Source organism: Sinocyclocheilus anshuiensis, unplaced genomic scaffold, assembly GCF_001515605.1.
Source record: "Sinocyclocheilus anshuiensis isolate Anshui unplaced genomic scaffold, SAMN03320099.WGS_v1.1 scaffold976, whole genome shotgun sequence".
In the NCBI taxonomy this organism is placed as follows: Eukaryota; Metazoa; Chordata; class Actinopteri; order Cypriniformes; family Cyprinidae; genus Sinocyclocheilus; species Sinocyclocheilus anshuiensis.
Window position 1 is genome coordinate 1,254,590 of NW_015552538.1, and position 12,582 is coordinate 1,267,171.

The window sequence follows — 12,582 nt, forward strand, 5'->3', positions numbered from 1 at the left end:
TTTTTTTTTTTTTAATTTTGGCAAATAATCACATATAAAATATTAGACAAAAAAGACTCCAAACAGTCCCCATATAGTCCACAGCAATATATTTTACATAGTCTAACCAATCTATAATATAAATATATAATACAGAACATACTGTATGTGTGTGAGTGTGTGTGTATTTTGTATTTAAATCTTTATAAAAAAGAATTTATAAACTATGCTACCATTGAAAAGTTTGGGATCTGTAAGATTGTTTTGAAAGATGTTTTTGAAACTCTCTTATACTCTCCAAGGCTGCATTTATTGATCATAAATACAGTAAAACTGTAATACTGTAAAATATTATTACAATGTGCAATCACATATTTGTTTTAGTAAGTATTAATAAAGTAAAGTAGTAAAGTATTAGTAAGTAGTAAATTTGTATTTAGTAAGTATATTTAAAAATTAGTATATGTAGTAAATATATGTGCTCTTATTATAAATGCTAAAACATTTGTGCATCTTAATGATTTTCTTTAAAACTGTGATACCCTTTTTGTTTGTACGTTAATTTGATAAAGAAAAGTTCACAAGAACAGCATTTATTTGAAATAGAAATCGGTTATAACATTATAAATGTCAGCCTCTCACTTATGATCAATTTAATGCATGAGTATTAATTTCTTTAAAAGAAAATTCTTACTGACCTCAAACCTTTTAAGAGTAGTGTGTGTGTATATATATAAATTAAAAAAACATGTATACATAGATATCAGCATATATAGTCTAACCAATCTATACCATCAAAGAAATTAAAAGGTTTAAAAATCTGATAAAATATCTGTAATTTGATAACGTATTGTACAATATGTCAGTCACCCACAGCGAAAGCTGGCCTAGTGACAGCGTCACAATATGACATCCACAAAGTGAGAGAAGAATCAGTCTAGACGTTCATCTGTAATGAGCATTATGGAGCAAGCTGTCTGCCAGTCCCTGGGGTGGACATATCTTTTACGGCTTGACATAAAGGTAATTGCTGTGGTGACCAGAACTAGCCCTCTAGAAAGTTATTAAGAAGTCAGGGACATCTCAGTGGCGGATCATGAATGAGGATGCTGTTAAAATGCATTTGCTCCGTCTAGCTGTAGCACACCTCTGATGGCTGTGATGGCTCTCCAGCCCCGGGGCATGAATCTGTTTGGATGTCAGACCTGCACCTTCTTGTCATTTTCCGTCCATTTCTCTTTTTTTGTGCTGTCTCCCTATTTCTTAGCCCCAGAGACTGTTTGTTCAGCATAATAGTGCAACTGTGATTTGTACCTTAATTTGAGAATTTACTTCCTTGAATTTTCTATTCTGCCTTTGTTTAAAGTGACAGTTCACCCAAAAGTAAAAAAAAAGACATTATTTAAGGCTGAAATATATTGCTTTTTTCTGACTTTTGCCAAGATTTTTGCTTGGATTTGCAGTCTGGATGAGCCAACGCTAGTTGCTACAAGTCAGAGCAAATCTGTGGATACTGGGCAGTCAGAGTTAGTTAGAATGTAGTGTTAAGAGTTGATAGATTTCACAGAAAATCTGATTTTTAGAACACATTCTTTTCAACTATGCATGTTTCTGCTGAGTCTGGTTGGTTAGTGTGTAATCGTCATTTGTTTAGTCTATGACGCCCAGTTTTTCTCTGTAACCAGTTTTAAAGTTAGCAAGTTTATGATGCATAGTGTTCTAAAATCTGTTCATATTTTAAAAGACCTGTAGTGCATTCCAGCTTTTCAACCTCACCCTCATGTCATTCCATTCCACCTGTATGATGTCATTTTTTTCAATTAATAATTTGTTTTAAGAATTATATACAGTACAACTCAATATGACATGGCTGTTGAGTTCTAAAAAGGACAAAAAACACCATGAAAAAACACAATGAACACAGTAAGACTTATGCATGATATTTCATGTTTTTGTAGTCATATATGAGAAACAGCATGGGGGCTGGGGCTTAAAAGACCACTATAAGAGCTGTGAAAAGATTTGTGAAAAAAATAACAGCTGTATGACTCATGGATCATTAAATGATGACAGAATATTAATTTGTAGGTGAATTCGGTGAATAATTCCTTTAAACTATTATTGTTATAATACATAATTCCAGTAGAATACCCTACATTTTATTTTTTATTTTATTTCATTTCATAGGCTTTTTGTCTTAACTGTATAGGACAGTAAAGAGCAGACAAAAAAGTGAAGTGAGAAGGAGGGGGGATTGGATCGGGACATGAGAGGCTTCAAACATGAATGATTCTTGTGTGTCATTAGCATGCGCACTACACTTAAGAGGGTCAACCATCTGAGATCACCTAAACCTACTCTCTGATGTTCTCAAACAAAAAACACCTTAGTACACTGTCATTAAATACACAACACACAACATCCAGGCCAAATTGTCTATTACACTAAATACATAAAAGAGCAATTGTTTAAGACATGTCACCCATAATTCAACCAAACTGCAGTTTCTTGTTGTAGAGTACTGAACATGGCAGCAGCTGCCTCTCCATTTCACCTGTCCAGCCCACTGTTCCTCCCCAAAGTCTCTGTCATTTTACTCCTACCTTGGTCTCTCTCTCTCTCTCTCTCTCTCTCTCTCTCTCTCTCTCTTCGTCTCCCCCACTGTTTCTCCTGTGTGGTGTTACATGACATTTCATTTGTAATGATTCACACAAAGAGCAGTTTCAAGAGAAGGCCCCAAAGGTCTGGAGGAGGCAGGTGGGGGCCTGAGTCTACACACGGCTGCAGAATAGATTGCTACCCTGATGGGTGAAACAGCCGCACACCCGAAACCCATCACTCTTAATCAAGAGCCAGGCTGCTAACAAATGGCAGGTGTTCAGTGGAGAGGATCAAAGAGAGAAATCCTCACCCTCAGCCGGGACTGATCGCTGTAGCACTGTATGCTGTGCTGCATGTCTAATGCCATATAATCCCCCCTGTCATTAGCACCTGACCCTTACAGCGCCAAATGCTCATGCATGGCTGCCTCAGTCACCGGACCCTTAAATCATCCGGTCAGAACTGTAGCCAATCAGAGGTACGGTCGCTTTCAATGACTTGCAATTAAAGTGATGTGAGGCCAATGAAATGCATGCTTGAACATTTGTATGGAACTCTGCATTAAAATTTTAATTTTGAACATTTCAAAACTCGTGCTCTTTAAAAACGATAAAGAAAAAAAAAAAGGATTAGAAGACCCACACATGTGCCAGTAGTGTTTCAGTACTTTCTCTGCTTAATTTATCTGGTAAGAAGGTCATATTGCGGTTAAGCATAATAATTGTATAACTAAAAAGTATCTCATGAAGATTTAATCTTTTTAGTAACAGCAACTAAGTGTCATAAAGCAGAGGTTCACAACCAGGGGTCCGGGGTCCACTAGGGGGCCTCAGAAAACTCCCAAACTGGCCCCAATATGACAAAACAAGCTTTAAAATAAGCTAAACCATGATGTTTCTTATAAAATTTACTCCCTAAGCAACTTAAAGAACCAGGGTTCCCATAATCTTGTATACTGTATGAGGTAGCCTAATTTTAAAAAGTGTCATTTCTAGAGCTGCAATGTCAATAAATTAATACAAATGCCAAGGCAATTTTTATAAAGAAAATATATAAATATATGTTTTTAGTTGACTCCAAAATATTTTATTGGATAGAAATTTTGTATAAAATATATACATGCCTGCATATATAAGCAAATCACAAACAACTGGAAAAGTCATGTAAAATTAATATTGATCGGTTAATTAAATTTATGAAAAATAATGAAAATAATTTTAGTAACTTTTGTTTATCTATGGACATTCCTACATTCCTAGTTTCTGTAAATTAAAAAAATGTACCAGAGAAAACCTATGGGGAGGGGCCTTCAAATATTGTTGTGTACAATAGTGATAATAGGGCTGTCCATTGCATATAATATTTAGTGGTTAATCTCAGTTTTTTCTGTAGCTAACATCATCACATGTAGTTCCTTCTTAAGGATTAACATAAAATGCCCATATACCTCTAATAAAAAATCTCAGCCCTTTTTAATATAAAAAGCAGCCTGTCTTTTTTTTTTTTTTGTCAGTGCTTTCTGCATGTTAATCATATTTAATTATTATAATAGGACAACTAACAGGAAATTAAGCTATTATTAGCCAATTAACCAATTATTTTTTGTCTTTGGGTCTGCTGACATCAGGTATAGTATGAAGCATTTTTGGGACAGAGCATGCAGCGGATGTTAACAGAATGAAACAGTTATAATAACAAATTAAACATGTTTTGAACATGTTTAATTAATTGCATGCATTAATATGCTCTAAATATAAGTCAACAACTGTGGGATCAATCTGCTGAAAAATATGTGAAAAAGCATCAAGGGCCAATACAATGGAGTCAGACAAGGTGCTATTGCGTTATACTGTACATCATAATTTGTTAACAAGACCAGGACTGTTAGGTGAGGAGTGATTCTCGGTTCTTTGTTCCACACTCTGCTGGTGTAACTATCATCCCATCAACACCTCTACAATACCATTATACCCATCTGTCTGGTCTTTGTTCCTACAAATGTGTTTGACATTTCCTCAGCAATAACAGCTATGATCACAAGTTTGACATGCAAAAACAGCACTGGAGAGTAACGATCAGGAAAAAAAAATGTGCGCAGTACTTGCTTCCTGATTGGGAGCACTTCTGATGTTCCATTTCCAACGGTACTTTGTTCACCTTCTTAATTTCCCTCTTTGCTTTGGATGAAGATCATACAAATATAAATAGTGAGAATCACGCGTGTGAAGCATATGCAGCCAGCCCTTCCTATCTGTCAGCGCAGCGTTAGAACTGACAGTACAGATGTCTTTGTTCTTTGATTAGGAGGAATGCTAACTATTTTTAGACATACCAGTCTCTTTTTGAAGACAATGAAACAGCAGCAAAAAAAGAGAAGTCTTTTTTGGTTTCTCATAGAGGTGGCAAGTTCTTCATTGAAGAGTGCTGACATCACCACATCAGAGTGACAGAATAAGAGATGAAGGGATGAATTAAAAAATGCAGGTGAAAGAAATATGGTCCTAGTGAAATAGCTGAAAGTTGAATGTTTTAATCTTATAACATGATCAACAAATACTAAATCTGCACACTTAAAAGGATAGTTCACCCAAAACATTCTAATTCTGTCCTCTTTTTATTTCTTTGTTTAGACATCTTTGTTACACTCTGCCAGTATTAATGTCAATTTCAGACACAGAAACATACTTAAAAGTATAGTACAGTAGTACCCAAATATGAACATTTTGTAATCATTTACTCACCTTGTTCCAAACCTGTATGACTTTCTTTCTTTGTAGCCAAAAAGTATTTTGAAAAATGTGTGTGTGTGTGTTTCACTGTCCACACAGTGAAAGCTAAAAACCTTCTTTTCCATTCAGCAAAAGAAATAAAGTCACACAGATTTGGAACGACATTAAGGTGAGTAAATGATTGGGAAATTTTCATATTTGGGTACTACTCTACTATACCTTTAAGTATGTCTCTGCATCTGAAATTGATATTAATACTGACAGAGTGTAACAAAGATGTCTAAACAAAGAAATTAGTGAAGTAAATAAATGATCACAGGTTGTGGGAACATGACCACACTAATAAATAACGCACAAACACATGCCAGCCTTTGATGTACACACTGGGTCACAGAGATGCTTCACAACACATCTATCATGATAAAAAGCCTGAAATATACAGGCCTGTCCTTCAGCTCTGGAACACTCTGAAATCACAGTTTCCAGCCCACAAGTGGAAAAGCATTGATTTTATATCTCAGGTAATGGATGACACTGACATTACATCCATGACAAAAATAAAAGTCAGAACTTCAACAAATGACATTAACATAAACGGTCTACTGTGTGAGACACATATCCAGGATTGAATTTTTAAATATTAAACCTTTCAGAGAAACTAAACACAGTTCAAGTGACTAATGACCCAAAAAAACAACTTACATTTTTTTGTAATTCGTTTTAATTTTTAGATTCCTACAGTAATAAATTAATGCTAATTTATGGAAATCTATTTTAAACATGGGGCCAAAAATTGCACTGCATGCTAATTTGTACAATACTCTGAAGCAAATAATAATAATAATAATTTAAATTATTGGAGTGGTGAGAAATCCAAAAACACTGACTATGATCATCATGTTTCTCTAGATCATAATGTTCCGTCTGGCCAATCTATTTGAATCCCACATGTCTGTCATATCTATTTCTTCTAGAAAAAAAGTAGATATTTTATAAAAACAACATCAAAGCAAACTAAAAATGATGGTACGTGAATGTAAATGGCACCTGCTTTTGGGTGACGTTTATTTCCTGTTTTTTTCCACATGAAATTAGCAAACATGCCACCAAACATCACTGCTTATAGCAGTAAATGTCACAGACAACATTGTTTATGAGGGATTACTAAGGCAGGCATCTGGAAAGCAACAATGACCCCAATATAGACACAGATACACATCACTGGCGTATAAGCCCAACACTGATAATGCCAATCTAGTGCGAAACGCTCATATTTACAGACGCACTGGCTGAAATCCTCATGTAATCTCTCTCGCAGGAATTTCTGGGTTACTAGACCTACAAACACATTTCACCATTCCATTCTGGCACTCCTTTTCCCCCTCATTTGGTGTCCTCAGCCCAATTCTGAGAGCACGATGTACATTCTCCCCTCACATGGCAAATCCAGCGAGGGCTTGATGTGAAGACTCGGGCTGCAGCAGGTTCTGAAGAATATAAACAGCGTTTTTATTGTCCGGAGGGACGGGTGTGTGAAAGAGACGAGGGCCTTATCACAGCCCAGCAGCTCTGTAATTCGCCTCCGTGATACAGAACCAGAGCGGAGAACCTTACACGGCTGGCACAATCCAAAGACGGATTAGTTTTTCTGACATAAGCTTCCTGAAAAACTAATCAATCAGGCCATGCGGCATTATCAGAGGCATAAGATTAAAGCGTGGCTCCTAATCCGAGCACTGTAAATTTTTAGTAAATTCTCCACCCCTAGTTTTCCTCCAGTAAATAAATAATGAAATCAAAGTTAATTGCACACAAAGACAGCGGGAGCGCTGGACGACCTCACGATAGGGAATTCACTGCGAATCATTATTCCTGCTTTAAATTTGCTCTCCATAAACCATTTGAGTCTGCGTAGTCAAACGTGCCCTCTGAGTTAAGATTTCGGCTGAGGCAGAGTTTCCGACAAAATAACTGAGGACTTCATCAAAATTACAGACATTTATGTGCCATTCTTACTGACCGACATCATGTAAGTGTTTCTCAGGTGCTTGTATAATGAACAAACATCTGTATGCTGCTGGAGTCAGTTGTATGGACATTACACACCACCTTCCTCAATCATCTTCTTTCAAACAACAAAGCGGCGCTCTGTAAAAACTTGAGCAGAGATTGATGGCTGTTATGCTTCTTATGCATGAACAAGAGCAAAGCACAACGACGGGCAACAGAGGGAGGTTTAAAGAGAGCGGCGCTCTGGCAGCAAAGGCCAACTGTGCTGAACTTCAGCCATGCAGAGAACAACCATTATACAAAGATGAGGAATGAAAGGAAATGTGTCTAAACAATAGAGTCGTGGGGTTGTGCTCAAGTGGATTTAGTGCTGATCACATTGTTCTCCGTCCTGCTCTCAGAGGTTGACTGCAGCAGATGTCATGGAATGAATAGTTACTAGTGTGAAGGCTCTGACCCTCTTATCTGTCCCCCCAGGGAGCAGCACAGATGCTGGGCCACTTCTACAGTATTTGAATCACTGCGTGTGTATGTGTGTGTTAAGAGAGAGAGAGACTGTAGGGACTCTAATCCATGGGGACGCTGCCTTTGGAGGACTGTACAAAAGTGGATGTACTCAATAGACAGAAGCCATTCCCACAGGTGCTGTTTCTCAAGAGTGCAGTGGACAGCCAAATCTTAAAAGTAATTATGTGCAAGGTTGGGCTTCATAAATACTGAAAACTACATTTGTATGCAGTTCTGTGACACTGGTGATTTTGAAGTGATTTGGACATTTTCTGTATGACTGTAAGAGTTTTATACAAACAATAAATAAATCAAAAAAATAAATTACTTTTCTCCAAAAATGCATATGACGCACATTCTAATCAAAATCTATTTGTTAATAAGACATATGGCAAAAAAGGAATAATACACATCTTTGATTTATCTCCATAAATAGAAGATTTAATACTTATACATTTGAGATGGTTTATAAGCCACCTGCAATATTACACTTATTTAGTTTTATCTGCTATCCATCCACACTTGCATCTTGCACATCTATAAAAAACACTTCTTCCAATATTTGACCTATTTTTTCTTTCTTTCAGAAAAAAAAAACAAGCATTTAAAGTGGCATGGTCCTAAATTCAACATTTCTAAAGTCATAAAGTTAATGCATTCAAAATGAAATCCTTGCTTCAATTAGTTTCCATATAGTCTATATTCAATGTGGCATTGCACATAAAAAAAAAATTAAGGTATATCACCTCATAACAAATCCTTTTGAAATCATTAAAAGTATGCTGTTATGCAATATCTGAATTTTAATCAGAATGCATGAGAAATAAAACTTTGATAAATGTGTCTTTCTGCTTTCTACCAGGAAAAGCAAATAAAAATACATTTAAAAGACAACTGCATGATTGACTGATTCACCAGAATTATACAATTATACATACATTATTTTATTTGAATTAAGTAGTTTCACTAAAATAGACAAGTGTGCTACACTAAATTTGCCTCGCTGCTTTAAATTGCTCAACGTTTAAACATAATTGAATGCAGTTTTCATATATGTGAAAATGGAAAGGATGGTACTCACCTTGTGCAAACAGAACAACAGCAAAACAGCTGAAAGAATCTGCATCTTGACTACAGAAAATTGTCTTTTGACTCTTACTTGAGGTTGGAGAAGCAAATATCCAGTTCACAGGGTTTAAAAGAAGGTGCCATCGCTCTCAACTACCTGAATTAGAAAATGACACGAAATTGAATGGTTTATCAAAATTACTGTCTGAAGAGTTGAATGGCATCAGACTCCATAAAGCAAAGTGTTTGCTTACCCTTGGCAAACGGTGTTGATCATGTTGAAAAGTGACGGTAACCAGCGGGGTTTATGACGGCACAGCTGGAGAAGGTCCCGAAGGTGTCCGTGATATTGATAAATGTGCTCGGGACAGGAAAGGCTGTTTTTGAAATAGGTTTTTATTGGAAAGTAGTGTCCGAGTGACTGTTCAATAGATCGACGGAACGCAGCGATGACTTACGAAACGCGCCGAGTCCGATCAGTGTGAATGCGTGAAGCCTCGCAGCATTTTGTGGGATTGATGCGACTCCTCGCTCACGCAGTCCGCCGTGTGTCTTCTTGTTTATGGCAGTTTGTTCTGATTAAAGTTTTATACAGCCCCAAAGTAGAGTCGATCTTTTACCAAAAGCTCAATATCTCTGTTCGTCTGTAGTTTGATTTGTGAGTGTGTATGTGTGTGGTGATGTGAATCCCTCTTTGAAGTGCTCTTCAGATTTAGCGCCTGCGAGGGACTCTCAACTGAGAGACTTCAACTGATTAACCCATTGTGGACACGTGTCTGTTTTTTATTGTCTTTATCTGAAGTGAGGATTTTATAAAGACAGGATAACATAGTGACAGCATATCTAATATATTCGCATATAAATTAGCCGAGTTAATGTTTTTAAAGTTGTCTAAAGATTCCGAAAAGGTAGGCTATTGATTTGAGGTGATGAACAAAGTGGCTCAGGTAAGCTAGATAAAACCGTCCATACAGTAGGCTAATTATAGCAAGTTTGTAGTCTTGTTTAATAGGTTTGTTATTTAATGAATATGTTATTGAAGGCTGTATAAGCTACAGCATTAATAGCATTAGAGAAATGTAGCAGAGAAAGGATTGAGTTAGACTTGCTGATGCGTTTTACCCAAGATGAAATATAGTGCAAAACAACAGTGAAACATTACAGCTACACCCACACATAGAGTGTTGACATTGCAAAAATTGCAAGTGTGCAATGAGACTTGTCCTCTGACTGTGTCTGGAGTTACTATGCAGTTAAACTGTTAGCAGCAGTGCAATTTCAATGCAGTGAACACAGTCCCACCGATCTCATGGATAAATGTGCCAATAGCGCCACCACGTGTTTAAAATTACTCAAAATTATTTACAATGCAGTAATAACGTATAATTTTGAATTATATATCATCAGCTGTTCCTTTGGATTAATTAAAATACGTACTAATTGTAAAGAATGGGTGTTGTAGTATTTAAATGTCAAAGTAGGCTATCTAACCAAAAATGTACTGTGAACCTGAAATGTTTCCACATTCGTTTGTAGCTTAGTAGCCTACTCAGTAGCCTATTCAATAAATCAAACGCACTAAATGTTGTAAAGCTAATGTTTAGTTATACTATTTTCTCACTATCCTGGTTATGTATCTAAAGAACACAGATGATAACTGAACTTAATATCCTCATATCATAGATCCTGTTACTTTTCCATTTGTAAAGCACACATTGTTAGTATAGCCTACATCAACAATAGTTTAGCCATTTCAGTTAACTACTTAACTACTAACTATTTCAGTTTTAAACAGTAAATAAATGTATAAATACGCTGTCATTGCAGTACATATCAGCAGATGGTAACTGGACCAAACAAAAACTGACCTGAACAAATTAAATATTTAACAAATAAATTAAACATATATAACTTGAGCTCTGCATTTATCTTATTTAGTAAGAAAGCCCCACTATAGTATCCTTATATAAATAAATGATGTACTTGGGCAGCTTTACACACAGTAAGAGTTGCCAGTTATCAGGAAATGGATGAATCTCAAAACTTTGTAACCTTTTTCATGTTGACTCAAAATATTAACAATACTCATTTATAGCCTATACCATATAGGTTTGGCAACATGCCAAATTTGGTCAGATAACCACATTGCAAAACATTGCAAACAGTTTGGACCTGTAGTGCAAGTGTGACCATGCACATTCAAGACACATATTATGTAGGCAACAAGTGACTGATATGCTTTGAAAAACTTGTCAAGCGGGTCATAGATAAATGAGTGCAGAGTGAAATTGAGTGAGAGGCTTTATGAGGCTTTGTCCTCTAGAGTTGACTGGAGTAGCCATATCAGATAAAAGTGTACCTTCTGCTTACAAGGGGTCTTTGGTTACAATTAATAGTTATACAATCTATGTAAGACTTTGGGGAAAAGGCAATATACAGTTTATAATAACCATATATTTAATATTTTGTTTACTGCATAAAGCAAACTAGCTCTAGGAGGTCCGCACCCACTGTAGAGTAAACACCATCTCAGCATGATTCATCAAGTCTAGTAACAAAACTGTGTGCAATTTTCTAAAAAGTATTTGGACACTCCTTTTTTGGTTAAAAAAAGAGCAAAAATCTGGGTTACAGTGAGGCACTTACAAGGAACATGAAAGGGGCAATAAATATATAATTATATAAACATATAATTATGTAAAAATATATAATTAAACATACAATAAAATATATCAATATATAACCATAACCATGTTAACATGGTTTTAATATGTTAACATTTAACTTTTCTGTCAAGTTATATATAACTTTACAACTTTACACCAAAAACCCAACAACTACTATAAAATTATGATTTATACAGTTAAATAAGATAATTATTAGTGTTTTTTTTTTTTGTAAAATATTAAATAAAATGTAATCAAAATGTGTGCCTTACCATTACCTCAAAAATAAGTGAGCTGAAAAATTACAAAAAGGGTTTCTGGAAAAAAAAATTGTTTAAAAAAAAACTGCTCATCTAATCATGTATAAGTTCATATATAAATGGGCTTTATCTTTATCAGTTCTCACCTCTTTAAACGTGTAGCCTACAGTTGAAAATTTCTTAAGATTATCCCGTTTTATCTTTCTCAAACGTCATATAAGTTTCGACAACCGTTTATACTAGCAACCGATTATTTCTCTGCAGACTTTTTTTCTTGGTTGCCCCTTTGTGTTTGTAGGGTTCTCTCACAACCCCGTATCATCATGGCTAATTTCTTTTTGCTCTTCGTTCATGTAATAAATGGGCAACAGAGTAGCCTACTGTTTGCGAACATTCCGCTGCCGTTTACATATTGTATTAGAAATTATATTTAATATTGAAATGTGCGCGCTATAGTTTCAAAAACACATAACAAAAATAACAGCGATGAGAAGTATTACAGAGGAAAAAACAGCGTCAGTGTCGCAAAGTTCTTCAGTTTCAAGAATCAGACTTTCAATCATTTTAATTTCATCTTCAGGTTTAAATAAAGCAACTCTTTAATGTATTTATGTTTTTACTCGTGTCTGCTTTTGACCTCGACGGACAGAGAAGAAAAATGAATGAATGAGAAGGTGGAGCCCCAGGGCATATTGTGTATTCACCATGGACCAATAGCAGTTCGAGGGTGTTTTTCAGCCAAAGTGTTTATTATTTGATTTG

The 12,582-nt window shown here is 35.7% G+C and overlaps 1 protein-coding gene across 2 annotated transcripts in view; it reads right to left on the bottom strand.

Moving 5' to 3' along the window:
* Positions 1-9,639, bottom strand: part of LOC107663841 (neurexophilin-2-like) — a 14,681-nt gene extending 5,042 nt beyond the window's left edge. The window contains exons 1-3 of one of the 2 annotated variants that reach the window (XM_016454191.1): positions 9,353-9,639; positions 9,149-9,271; positions 8,908-9,051 (exon numbers count right to left, since the gene is read on the bottom strand). In XM_016454191.1, the coding sequence (XP_016309677.1) occupies positions 8,908-8,952 (45 nt within the window). In that variant the 5' untranslated portion in view covers positions 8,953-9,051; positions 9,149-9,271; positions 9,353-9,639. Of the gene's footprint in view, positions 1-8,907; positions 9,052-9,148 lie in introns of both variants that reach the window. The other variant, XM_016454192.1, reaches the window with a different exon arrangement.
* Positions 9,640-12,582: the final 2,943 nt, after the last annotated feature.